This window comes from Hemiscyllium ocellatum, chromosome 20 (assembly GCF_020745735.1).
Source record: "Hemiscyllium ocellatum isolate sHemOce1 chromosome 20, sHemOce1.pat.X.cur, whole genome shotgun sequence".
Taxonomy (NCBI): domain Eukaryota; kingdom Metazoa; phylum Chordata; class Chondrichthyes; order Orectolobiformes; family Hemiscylliidae; genus Hemiscyllium; species Hemiscyllium ocellatum.
The window spans coordinates 25,948,470-25,962,636 of record NC_083420.1 but is presented as its reverse complement, the minus strand read 5'-3'; the positions used below and the strand labels follow the sequence as shown (position 1 = coordinate 25,962,636).

At 47.3% G+C, this 14,167-nt stretch overlaps 1 protein-coding gene across 2 annotated transcripts in view; it reads left to right on the top strand.

The window, feature by feature from the left end:
- The first annotated feature begins 629 nt into the window (after nt 1-629).
- xpo6 (exportin 6) overlaps nt 630-14,167 on the top strand; it is a 122,141-nt gene continuing 108,603 nt past the window's right edge. For both annotated transcript variants that reach the window (XM_060840673.1, XM_060840671.1), the window contains exon 1: nt 630-818. In XM_060840673.1, the coding sequence (XP_060696656.1) occupies nt 816-818 (3 nt within the window). In that variant the 5' untranslated portion in view covers nt 630-815. The remainder of the gene's footprint in view (nt 819-14,167) is intronic.

Genomic DNA, 14,167 nt, shown 5'->3' with positions numbered 1-14,167 from the left:
ATCACACAACACCAGTTTATAGTCCTGAAAAAGGAGCAGCGCTCTGAAAGCTTGTATTTTGAAACATACCTATTGGACTATAACCAAGAATGTGATTTTTTAAACTCTGTCCACCCCAGACCAACACCAGCACTTCCACATTTATTGAGACCATGGGACTATGGCTACTTTATACAGCTACTTCAAAAATTTTGCAATAGACGTTTTCTGTACAGTAAACCTATAGAACATTTTTTAAAAATGGGCTTAAAGATGCAACAATGAAGTTTCAGGAGAAATATTTATCTCTTAAATAAACCAAACTATTACTGAGGTACTAAAATAGCATAGGTAAAAACAATGACTGCAGACGCTGGAAGAGCACAGCAGTTCAGGCAGCATCCGAGAAGCAGCAAAATCGACATTTCAGGCAAAAGCCCTTCATCAGGAATGAAATGGCATATGCTGTCGAGCATGATCATGTGACCAGGAACCACCAACCAATCAGAAGCTAGTCACCGCCCTTTCCCACAACGGCCAATCGAAACTTAGCATTCAACCAAATCGACCAATCAGGATGCAAACTTTCTGCCAGCCAATAGACATGCGCGTTGGGATCTGGCGCAATCTGGTCTGAGCCGGCCCGGTCCCGCCTGGGCGGAACCGGATCCGGGGCTGGGGGCGGAAATGTCGCTGGAAAGGCCTGATGCCTAGGCCCGAAGAACGGAGAGAAACGCAGCGACGGATAGCGGCTCACATCCGACCTCACTGGGTTAAAGGGGCTGTGCTGGATACTCGGAGTATGAGCTGGACGGGGAAGAGATCGCATTTCAACCATGGTGAGTACGGCTGCCTTCAGCTTTGCCCTGTCCCTTAAATCTTGCTTGCTGCAGTGGACTTGTTATTGCCAAAGGAAACGCCAAGGCTGCTCCCCTCTTATGGGCCTTCAATGGGAAATGCCTTCCTTCTCTGTAGCAAGTCCTGTTGCAATTCCCTTTCTCTGTCCCCAAGACAATAAGTAATCTATTCCCATCTGTTTTTCATAAGGAAGTGTAATCGGGACGCATTGTTATCACTCCTTCCATATATCATGCAAAATGAGTTCTGCTGACATCCTTCAGGAAGGTGTATGGCATTTGCTGTGCCACTCCACAGATTTGATTGGATGCTGAAAACAGGAAGGGAAGAGGCCATTCAGCCCCTTAAACCGGTTGTGTCCTCTCGTCAGATTATGGTTTTTTAAGAAAAAATAATCTCCCTTGCTTACCAGTGTCAGCCCTGATGAAGGGCTTTTGCTCGAAATGTCGATTTTCCTACGCCTCGTATGCTGCCTGACCTGTGCTTTTCCAGCGCCACTCTAATCTTGCCAGTGTCAGTGCCCTGCCTAATAATTTAAATTCTCATAGAATCATGCACACTGCTGAATTCGCTGTACCATTCCTGAGAATGGCCCTTAGAACAGTGTTGCCCAAACATTTATCTGCTAAGACTCCATGTTGAGACTTGAAAATTGTGACCCCTCCTCAGTGAGAACTGATAGCAGGGATATAGCTATCTTAACTGAAAGTAACTGAAATCGCTGATTAATGTTATCCTGTTCATACCTTTTCTTTGGGAAATCCTATCTTATAATAATACAATACTGAAGATTGTGACACTCAGAGAAGTTAATGTGATATGCTATGGAACCAGCTGGCATTGCTCCTGTGACTTGCACACATCCATAGATGCATTTCAGGAATCTGTTTGATTATCAAGTAACAAGATGGATTCACTAGAAAGCAATTGTTTCATCTGAAGGCTGCTAAAATGGTGATCTGGTTTTGTGTTTTATCTGGAAGGTAGATGGAAGATGTTATCGGTTACAAAAAGTGAAGTGTTTTCTCTGACTGGATTCTGTAAAATATAAATATAGTTTGAAAATGGAGCAGAAGTGCTACATCTATCCACAAAACGCTTCAATTTGTCCCCAAACTGTTGTCATCGCCAGAGCAGTTGATCAGCATGTTATGCAAAAATATAAGTAGCCATTTTATTTCTGCTGTTTTATGTACACATTGAGATGGACAGGAAGAGATCGGTTAGATTATGACTCAAATCATGAAGCACTGTATTGTCCCTACTTACCAAAAGAAATGTAAATTATAGTAAGGGCCAAAGCTAACTTCTTTATAAAAGTCCTGGGGAAAATATTTGGGTCATTCTCTCCTAACGCACTTTTTAAAACTAAGTGTGGACATTGCTGAACGTGGACATTGTGAACAAGGATCTTATCCTTTTGTGTGCAATATGATATCAGCTTCCTCTATCAGCCTGTCTGGCTCCCTTTTGACTTTTTTGCAACAAACTTGCAGCATTACACAATCGGCAGTATATTCCAAAGGTCAATTAATCCTTTGGAAGCAAGTGATTCTGGCATCTAACTTAGTTCCTGCGCTTGCATAACTTTTGTCATAACCCACGTATGAAAGTGTGCTGATGTTAAGCCCAACTGCACTCCTGTAGTCTCAAAACTTAAAGATTTGATTGACTAATTCAACATCCCCAGCTTTCCTGTTTGAACTCGGGTTAACAGAACCCTGACCCAGTTTCTGCACTTGACAAGAACTGCTGTAAATCAATTTTGATCACAGGCAAGCACAAACATGATTTGACACAACCCTTCTAACTGAAACTCTAACCTCTTAAACTTCTGCGCAAACAAACCTGGATATAATAGGTGAAGAAAGAAAATTGGCGCTGTAGAACTATATTTCTCCAATCTATGGAATTCAGATGTCCTTTTTGCTGCTTCCTGGTCCTTCTGATCTGACCACCTTGTTTGTGCAGCTCCTTTAGTTTTTTTGAAGAGACTGGATGGTGAGCACTAATTGTTCAGTTTCTCAGTCATTAGTTGGAGCAAATGGTGGGAGCGAAAAGTTGTCTTTTAAAATTCTTGGTTACTTCATTCTCAAGGGAGTGGGAGATGCTGTCTTGCAGTCTGTAGAATATCTGCCTCTAGATAGAACTATCAACCTGTTCAGACCTCTGAAAGATTAGACATTATATATGAACAATAGAATGCTCACAATCCAGTTTCTGAATGGAAATAGCTTTCTTTTTCTATTGAATATTTTACTGCTTTTGAAAGAAAAAAATGACCTCTGGTTGTTGACCCAATTTCAAGAGGCCAGGGGGGGGTGGAGAAATGCCTTCATTGACCTTATTAAAATCTTTCAGTGAAAGCTAGTTGTCCCATCAGGGATATATTTCCCTCCCCACCCCTATCAGCATTCCAGAGAGACCACTCCCTCTGCGACTCCCTTGTCAGGTCCACACCCCCCACCACCCCCACCTCCACACCTTCCCCTGCAAACGCAAGAAATGCAAAATTTGTGCCCACACCTCCCCCCTCACTTCCCTCCAAGGCCCCAATGGATCCTTCAGTATCTGTCGCAAATTTACCTGCACCTCCACACATCATTTACTGTATCCTTTGCTTTCAATGTGGACTCCGCTACATTGGGGAGACAGGCCGCCTACTTGCAGAATGTTTCAGGGAGCACCTCTGGGACCAACCAACCCAACCGCCCCTTGGCTGAACACTTGAACTCACCCTCCCGTTCCGCCAAGGACATGCAGGTCCTTGGCCGCCTCCATCGTCAGACCCTGACCACACGATGCCTGGAGGAAGACCGCCTCATCTTCCTCCTAGGAACCCTCCAACCACAAGGGATGAATGTAGATTTCTCCAGCTTCCTCAATTCCCCTCCTCATCTCAGTCCCAACCCCCGGATTCACCACCACCCTCTTGACCTGCAATCTTCTTCCTGACCCCTCTGCCTCCACCCCCTCTCCGGCCTATCACCCTCAACCTCACCTCCTTCCACCTCCTTCGTATTTCCAGCACCCCTTCCCCCCCCACCCTTAATCTCAGCCCCCTTGGCACACCAGCCTCATTCCTGAAAAAGGGCTGATGCCCGAAAACGTCGATTCTCCTGCTCTTCGGATGCCGCCTGGCCTGCTGTTTTTCCAGCACCACATTTTTCAACTCTGGTCTCCAGCATCTGCAGTTCTCACTTTCTCTTAGTTCATCTTAACCTACTGCGAATCCTCTTTCAATGATGCCTACTTTGAAGAAGCTCTCCTCCTCCCTCTACAAGGATCTCAGTGAGTCCCTCTCTCACTGCACCCCCCCCCCCCCCCCCACCAGGTCATCTCCTCTGCCCTGAAGCTCTTCAGCCACGTCCAGAAACAGACTCAATACCACAGCCACACCTCTTTCCTCAGCACCTGCCTACGGAACTGATTGACCCTGCATGGACTCCAGACTACATTCAGACCATTTGAACCCAACCAGGACAAGCAGTACCTGCAGCAAATCCGAAGCCTCCAGCAACAGACCTCCCTCCGGATCCTCGGCTCCACACTCGCAGCCATGCACCGCTACCTACAGTCCCTGCAGTCAGCCCTGCCCCAGCTCAGGAAAACACTCTCCCAGGCCTGCAAAGGATCTTTGCTGTTCTTCATCCCCAGAAGAATTCATGCACTGAACAAATGCTTTTTCCTAGCCATATCAAACATCAAAGAAAGTTAGTACAAAAAACTTTCATGTAGTCACTCTCACTCCGGATTCCTCGACCGTTCCTGAACCTTCTCATGACCTCAAACCACTCGGGCACCGTTGCCCACGCGGCCCTTGCAGCCACCACCACCGCAGCGACCGGTTACGTCACTTCCGCCCCTCCCCCCACTGCCGCACGGACAACAGCCACCACCGGCCATGCAGCCTCCGATCGCCGCCCAGACAACCGCCTCCACGATCGCCAGAAAGACCATCACCAACAGATACGCAGCCGCTGCGGGATCCGCGGCTACCGGGACCAGTGCCGTTTCTGCCCGGCGCGCCACTTCCGCTCCCGGCGCCTCTGTCGCCACAGCCACCTCCGCCCCTAGTGATGTCACTCACCTGCTCAAGGACCACACCGCATGCTACGCCACTCCCACGTTGATCTCTGCCCCCACAACCAACTCCGCCCCCACTCCCAGCTCCAGCCCCACACCAGGTCCTAGCTCCCAGCCCTGCTGTATTTACACCATCCCTCCAGTCCTCCCCCTCTGAGGATGAACGATCAGTCCTCAGCAGAGACTTCGCCTTCATCCCCCTACGCTCCTGGATCAATGAGTTTGGCAGGCAGCTAGACATTGAGCTTTTCTTCTGACGCCTCTGCGCCTACTTCTTCAACCAGGACTCTTGCCCACTCTCTGACAACCCCTTCTCCCGCCTCCAATACACCCCATCCACCTGGATACCCCGTGCTGGCCTCTTACCCACCTTCGATCTCATGTCCAACTGCTGCAGCCACCCCTCTCACCCACTCCAACCTCTCACCCTCAACGCGCGGCCCTCCATTCCCTCTGCTCCAACCCCAACCTCAACATCCAAACGGCAGACAAGGGAGGCGCAGTGGTAGTTTGGTGCACCGATCTTTACAGCGCTGAAGCTAGACGCCAACTTGCGGACACCACCACCTACTGCCCCCTTGACCATGACCCCACCTCCCACCACCAAACCACATCTCCCAGACCATCCATAACCTCATCACCTCAGGGGATCTCCCATCCACCTCCTCCAACCTCAGTCCCACAACCCCACACCGCCCGTTTCTACCTCCTGCCTAAAGTCCACAAACCCGACTGCCCCGACCAACCCATTGTCTCAGCCTGCTCCTGCCCCACCGAACTCATCTCTGCATACCGCGACACTGTCCTGTCCCCCTTAGTCCAAGAACTCCCCACCTACTTTCGCGACACCACCACCTCCATGATTTTCGCTTCCCCGGCCCCCAACGCCTTATCTTCACGGTGGACATCCAATCCCTATACACTTTCAACCCCCATCACGAAGGCCTCAAAGCCCTCCACTTCTTCCTCTCCAGCTGACCCAACCAGTACCCTTCCACTGACACCCTCCTTCGACTGACTGAACTGGTCCTCACTCTTAACAACTTCTTCCAATCCTCCCACTTTCTCCAAACCAAAGGAGTAGCCATGGGCACACACATGGGCCCCAGCTAAGCCTGCCTCTTCGGATATGTGGAACAGTCCATCTTCTGCAGCTACACTGGCACCACCCCCCACCTTTTCCTCCATTATATCAGTGATTGTATTGGCACTACTTCGTGCTTCCCTGAGGAGGTTGAACAGTTCATCCACTTTACTAACACCTTCCACTCCGACCTCAAATTTACCTGGACTGTCTCAGACTCCTCCCTCCCCTTCCCAGACCCCTCCATTTCTACCTCAGTGGGGCGACTGACTCAACACACACATTAACTCCATCCCGTATTTCCCAATTCCTTCACCTCCGCTGCATCTGTTCCCAGGAGGACCAGTTCCACTCCCGAACAACCCAAATGTCCTCCTTCTTCAAAGAATGCAATTTCCCCTCCGACGTGGTCGACGATGCTCTCCACCGCATCTCTGCCAATTCCCGCACCTCTGCCTTTGAACCCCGCCCCTCCAATTGCCACCAGGACAGAACCCCACTGGTCCTTATCTTCCACCCCACCAACCTCCGGATACATCGTATCATCCACCATCATTTCCGCCACCTCCAGGGATATATTTCCTTCCCCACCCCTCTCAGCGTTTCGGAGAGACCACTCCCTCCGCAACTCCCTCGTCAAGTCCACACCCCCACCTCCATTCCTGGCACCTTCCCCTGCAACTGCAAGAAATGCCAAACTTGCGCCCACATCTCCCCACTCGCCTTCCTCCAAGGCCCCAATGGATCCTTCCATATCCGTCGCAAATTCACCTGCACCTCCACACACATCATTTGCTGTATCCGTTCATCAGATGTGGTCTCCTCTACATTGGGGAGACAGGCCGCCTACTTGCGGAACGTTTCAGGAACACCTCTGGGACACCCGGACCAACCAACCCAACCACCTTGTGGCTGAACACTTTAACTCCCCCTCCCACTCCGCCAAGGATATGCAGGTCCTTGGCCGCCTCCATCGCCAGACCCTGACCACATGACACCTGGAGGAAGAGTGCCTCATCTTCCGCCTAGGAGCCCTCCAACCACACGGCATGAATGTAGATTTCTCCAGCTTCCTCATTTCCCCTCCCCCCCAACTTATCTCAGTCCCAACCCCCGGATTCACCATCGCTGTCTTGACCTGTAATCGTCTTCCCGACCTCTCTGCCCCCACCCCCTCTCCAGCCTATTACCCTCACCTCCTTCCACCTATTGTATTTCTAGCGCCCTCCCCCCTACCCTTGACACACCAGCCTCATTCCTGAAGAAGGGCTTATGCCCGAAACATCGATTCTCCTCCTCGGGTGCTGCCTGGCCTGCTGCGTTTCTCCAGCACCACATTTTTCAACTCTGGTCTCCAGCATCTACAGTCCTCACTTTCTCTTGAAGTTCTTGGTTACTTCATTCTCAAGGGAATGAGAGATGCTGTCTTGCACTCTGGAGAGCTTCTGCCTCTAGATAGAACTATCACCCTGTTCAGACCTCTGAAATATGAACTTGCATGTATTTCAAATCAATTTCATAATGCCAAAAGAAATAAAATAATAGGCCATTTAGCTTTTCAGTGAGATCATTTGTGATCTCAATCTCGAAACCATTTTCCTGCGCCACTCTTGTTTACCTTTATTTTTAATATATAGATCTGTCTTGAATCTACTCAATGAGCCAATACTGCCCTCTGGGTCAGACAGTTCTGAAGATGCTGCCTGACCTACCATGCTTTTCCAGCACCACACTTTTCAACTCTGATCTCTAGCATCTGCAGCCCTCACTTTTTTTTCCTTGCCGTCTTCCATTATCCTGGTAAACTGTTTGAAGAACTCCAACAAATTGACAAAAGATGTTTTTTTTTCCCTGAAGCCATGTTCTGTGCTCCTAATAATCCCTTACATCTCAATGTGGTAGTGTAGAGCTAGGATAGTCCATTGTTAAGGATGAAATTGCAGAGTACGTGGAAGTGCATGGTAAAATAGGGTTGAGTCAGCACAGCTTCATCAAAGGGATGTCATGCCTGACAAATCTTAGAATTCTAACTGGATTCTAATGAGCATGTCTGACAAAAGAGAGCCAGTGGAAGTAGCCTATTTGGATTTCTAGAATGCCTTGAACAAGGTGCTGCACAGGAGGCTAAAAAATAAGATCGGAGGCCATGGTGTAAGGAGCATGGTACTGTCATGAATAGATGACTGGCTACCTGGCCAAAATCAGAGAAAGGGGATAAAGGGGATTTTTTTTCAGGATGGCAGCCAGTGCCTAGTGAAATTCTGCAGGGGTCACTGTTGACACTACAACTGATCCTGTAATGCATTAATAATCTGGACGAAAGAACTGAGGGCATTGTTACTAATTTTGCAGATGAATCAAAGATGGGCTAAGTAGTGTTGAGGAAGTGGGGAAGCTGCTGAAGGACTTGGGTAGGCTAGGACAGTGGGCAAAGAAGTAGTTGGTGGAATAAATGTGGGTTATGTACTTTGGTAGGAGAATTGAGGCAAAGACTATTTTCTGAACGTGGAAGCACTTTGGAAATCTGAAGCACAGAGATTTGAGAGAATCCTGAACTAGAACTCCTAAGGTTAACTGCCAACTGCACTTGCATGTTAGGAAGGCAAATGCAATGTTAGCATTCATTTCAAGAGGGCCACAGAGTTAAAACGTATTGCTGAGATTGTTTAAAGCTCTGGTCAGACTTCATTTGAAATACTGTGAGCAGTTTGGGCCTTGTATTTAAGGACAATGTGCAGGTGGTGGGCATCCAGTGGAATTTTAAAATAATGAGCCTGGGGATAGAGGGCTTATCATTTTGAGTTGTGATTGAGGACTTCGTGTCTGTACTTGATGGAATTCAGAAGGTTGAAGGGGATGTCATTGAAACTTACAGGATACTATGAGGTCTCAATAGATGATTCCACAACTAGGAGAGACTAGGGCCTAAGGGTCCAGTTCCAGTTTCATTAAACTGAGATGCTGCTTTTGATACCTTTTGAGCCTCTGACTCAAGGGTTGATCCTTCAGAACTGAGATGAGGAATTTCTTCAACCAGCGGGTGGTGAATCTGTGGAATGCCTTGCTGTAGAAGGCTTTAGTGGCCAAGTCACCCACCCCCGCCCCCCAAAAATATCTGTGGGGGATATGTTCCAAGACCTACCATGGTTTGGAGCAAACCCATTCATTTCAATGGGAAACTTGTGTTTGTGGCAGCCCCCAGTCCATGGTTCCAGAAGGTTCCCATAATATGTTCAGGCCGCGGGTAACCAAAACCGTGGAAAACGATTCCACGGATACGAGAGTCGCCTTGTATACAAGACAGAGGTTCTTTTATTAGTAAGGAATCAAGGGCTGCAGGAGGAAGACAATCAAATGGGGTTGAGAAACCTAGCAACCACAGTCAAATGAGCAGACACGATGGGTCATGTGGCCTAATTCACCTCCCCTTATGGTCTCTACTTGTAGGTTTAACTGACCTGTTCAGTGCCCTTTTATGGTGTTATACTTCATGTGTCTCTCTTGCCTTTTGTCTTGAATAGCTCATTGAGTTTCCTTTTGAGTTTAAATTCTTATTATGCATGTTGCTGTTTATTGTAAGTTATTCCTAAAGTGTTACCAGTATTTTACACAAAGTTGTTGTATTGGATCCTCTTTTAACATATCCTGTAATATTGCTCTCTTACCTGCCCTCATGCACTGGATTGAATTAATTTGCATTTCCCTCAATACCAATTATATTTATCTACGTTTGTTATCTTGGTCCAGTTTTGAAAAAGATCCAAATTCTCATGTATTGAATTGCACTATTTCCTGCTCATTACAGTGGCTTCAGATTTAGTTTCGTTAAACTGAGATGTTGACTTGGAAAAGGCATCAAAAGCATGATTTGGAGGAGCCAGTGTTGCACTGGAGTGGACAAAGTTCAAATTCACACAGCACCAGGTTATAGTCCAACAGGTTTATTTGGAAGCACTAGTTTTCAAAGCATTGTTTTTGTGATTGTGGAGCAAGACCATTCTGCTCTTAAAGCCCTGCTCCATAACCACTTGATGAAGCAATGCTTCGAAAGCCAGTGCTTCCAAATAAACCTGGCGAAAATGAGGACTGCAAATACTAGAGATTAGAATAGTGTGGGGTGCTGGAAAAACACACCATGTCAGGTAGCATCCGAGGAGCAACAGCCCTTCATCAGGAATGAGGCTATAAGCCAATTGAGTGGTGAAATAAATGGGAGGGGGGTGGGGGCTGGGGCTGGGGGAAGGTAGCTGAGATTGCAATAGGTAGATGGAGATGGGGGTAAAGGTGATAAATCAGAGAGGAGGGTGGAGCAGATAGGTGGGGAGGAAGACTGAGAGGTCATGAAGGCGATGCCAAGTTGGAAGGTTGGCACTGAGATAAGGTGGGGAAATGAGGAAACTGGCGCAATCAGTGTTGATGCGGTTGGAGGGTCCCGAGGTGGAAGATTAGGCGTTCTTCCTCCAGGCATCGGGTGGTTAGGGAGTGACAGTGGAGGAGGGCCAGGACCTGCATATCCTTGGAGGGAGAGTTTGTGTTCGGCCAAGGGGCTGTGGGATTGGTTGGTGCGCTTGTCATGGAGACGTTCTCTGAAGCGTTCTGAGAGTCTGTGCCCTGCCTCCAATGTAGAGACCATATCAGGAGCAATGGATACAGTAAATGACGTGTGGAACTGCAGGAAAAACTGGATGTGGAATGCTCCTTTGGGGCCTTGGACAGAGGTGAGGGAGGGAGATGTTGGTGCAGGTTTCAATTTTTGTGGTGGCAGGGAAATGTGCCAAGAGGGGAGGTGATTTGGTGAGGGGTGTAGACCTGACAAACTCATCTCCACGTACCTTGATACAGTCCTATCTCTTCTGGTCCAGGAACTCCCCACATGCGTTCAGGACACCATCCATGCCCTCCCCCTCCTCCAAGACTTTTGTTTCCCTGGCCCCCAATGCCTCATCTTCACCGTGGTCCTCCACTCCCTATACACCTCCATCCGCTGTGACAGGGGCCTCCAAGCCATCTATTTCTTCCTCTCCTGACATTCCCACTAGTGCCCTTCCGCTGACACTCAATAATCTCTCATTTGAATCCTTCCACTTCCTACAAAAGGGGCTAGCTATGGACACCTGCATGGGGCCCAACTATGCCTGTCTCTTCAGTTCTGTGGAACAATCCATCTTCCGTAGTTACGCTAGCACCATTCCCCACCTCTTCCTCCTCTATGCCGATAACTGTATCAGCCCCATGCAGAGGTTGCACAGGTCATCAACTTGACCAACACATTCCATCCTGACGTTGCGTTCACCTGGACCATCTCCGATACCTCCCTTCCCTTCCTGGACCTCTCCATCACCATCAATGTTGACTGACAACACACTGACATCTTCTACAAACTTGCTGACTCTGACAGCTACCTGAACTACACCACCTCCCGCCCTGCCTCCTGTAAAAATGCTATCCCTTATTCCCAATTCTTCTGGCTCTGCTGCATCTACTCCCAGGAGGGTCAGTTCCACCACTGAACAAAGCAGGTTATAGCCTTTAAAGAAGGAGGCCATTTATCCCTCCCACATGTTTGATGTTGCCCTCCAGCGCATCTCATCCACCTCCCGCATCTCTGTCCTTAAGCCCACCCCTGTCCTTAGCTTCCACCCAACCAACCTCTGTATACATCGCATCATTGTCTGCCGTTTCTGCCACCTACAAATGAACTCCTCCACCAGAGATATATTTCCCTCCCCACCCCTATCCGCTTACCGTAAAGACCATTCCTTCCGCAGCTCCCCTGTCAGGTCCACGCCTCTCACTAACCCACTCTCCCCTCCTGTCACCTTCCACAGCCACTGCAGAATTACAAAACCTGCACCCACACCTCCAAGCTCACCTCTGTCCAAGGCCCCAAAGGAGCTTTCCACATCCATCAGAGTTTTACCTGCACTTCCACATACGTCATTTACTGTATCTGTTGCTCCTGATGCGGTCTCCTCTAAATTTGGGATACAGGATGCCTTTTCAGAGTGCTTCAGAGCACATCTCCGGGACACCTGCACCAACCAATCCCAATGTCCCATGGCTGAACACTTAAACTCCCCCTCCCCCTCCGCCAAGGACATGCAGGTCCTGAGGCTACTTCATTGCTATCTCCCGTATCAATCTGTGCCTGGAGGACCCTCCAACCCCATGGCATCAATGTGGTTTTCACCAGTTTCCTCATTTCCCCTCCCTCCACCTTATCCCAGTTCCAACTTGGCACTGCCCTCATGACCTATCTTACCTGTCCATCTTCCTTCCCACCTATCTGCTCCACCCTCCTCTCCGACCTGTCACCATTACCCCCACCCCCATCTACCTATTGCGCTCGCAGCTATCTTCACCCCCCACCCCCTCCATTTACCTCACCACACTCCCTCAGCTCACAGCCTCACTCCTGATGAAGGACTTTTGCCCAAAACATTGATTTTCCTGCTCCTTGGATGCTGCCTGACCTGTGCTTTTTCAGCACCACACTCTTTCAAATAAACCTGTAGGACTATAAACTAGTGTTGTGATTTTTTAAAAGTCATTTTGTCAATGTATTTTTCAGATTTTCTCTCTCTTCCTATGATTACTCGCCTCTTCCCAATTTATTTTTTATGATTTTTCTTAATTTTCCATCCTAATCTATGATTTTCTACCTCATAAGTTTCCTGTAACAAGTTTTTTTTTAATCTTGGAAAAATTGAAGCTATTTTACAAATGTGATTTTCCTAGTTATTATCAACCCTTGTGCTATTTTGGATCTTCTCTCATTTTCACTCGATCTCTAAAACAGTTTTGAAGGTCATTCCTACTTTTTAAAAAAAAAAGTCATTTCCTAGCATCTCTATACTATGTTCTGTGCTTCCTCCTTCCCGATTGACAGGAATCTCTCCTCCTGCAAGGTTTCAAACTGTTTTCTGGGTTAATTAATAAACCTAATGGGGGCGTAAAAAAGGAGTTTGACTTGCCTTACAAATTCTGAATAAGATCTGATTGTGTCCTTTAATGCGGAGATTGATTTTCAACTCCAGCAATTACAACTTGCGTGTTGTGCATAAGTAGCAGTTTGTACTGACTGCTTCTATGTGGTTAATTTTGAATTTTGACTTAGATTCACATACTTGATAGTTCACCCTGTGACTTTGTGGCTGATCGCTCCCATCTCACTATGGTTTGTTATAGTTTTAGTTCTGCAGCAAGTGTCTGAGCACAACTAGCTGCTGGAACTAGGCCTTTTTCTTTCTGGTTTCTGTTTTGTCCCTATTGGTGTGTTGAATGTACAAATAAATTAAGAACTCAAATCTATCATTTTGTAAAAGTCAAATACTGTGGATGGAAGAAGTCTGAAGCCATTCTGAAGAATAATACTGGACTTGAAAGATTTAACTCTTGTTTCTTTTGGCACAGATGCTACCAGACCTGAGTTTCTCCAGCCTTCTGGCCTGCCTTTTGGTTTGGTCCTAAGCATTGTCTAAAGGTGGAATTAGACTGTGCTTGACGTGAATTGGTTGGGTTTTTGTGTCAAGGTATTTTAAGGTGCTTTCACTTGTGTTTTCACAGTGTTTATTTCGGGTCACTGTGGTGGGGTGCAGAGTGGCATTTTGCGTGACCCTTTTCTGAAAGAGACAGATAATCCCATGTTGATATGCCTGACCAAGAAATGTCATTGTAGCTCTCGCTGTTCAGAGAACCCCATGCAGCCACACTACCAACTGCAGTAAAATAGTCTGTACTGGACATAATTGAATAAAACTTTGCAGAAACTGTATTCCGTATTAACCCCACCATTTCTACTGATTTGGGAATAAAACAGCCATGTATTGCTGCAATTTATGGTCTTTGGAAAGATTGTACCTTCAATGAGAAGGTTTTTTTAAATGCTAATCTGAACATTTGATCACTACAGTAGTGTGATGAAATGAAATCCATTGCAGCTTTAACTGTTGCATGGTTAGCTGTTTAGAGAAACCCTTAGAGGAAAGGGGCTGTGATTTATGTTGTCACATAAATGTATGTTTTTATCCAAAATTCAGTTTGTGGCAAAACTGTTAGTGAGGATCAATATATCTAAAAGTGAAGGAAACGTGCATCTAGAGTCCTAAACATTGAATGTTTAGTTTCTGCCTCTATGGTCAACAAAGGTATGAAAAAAGT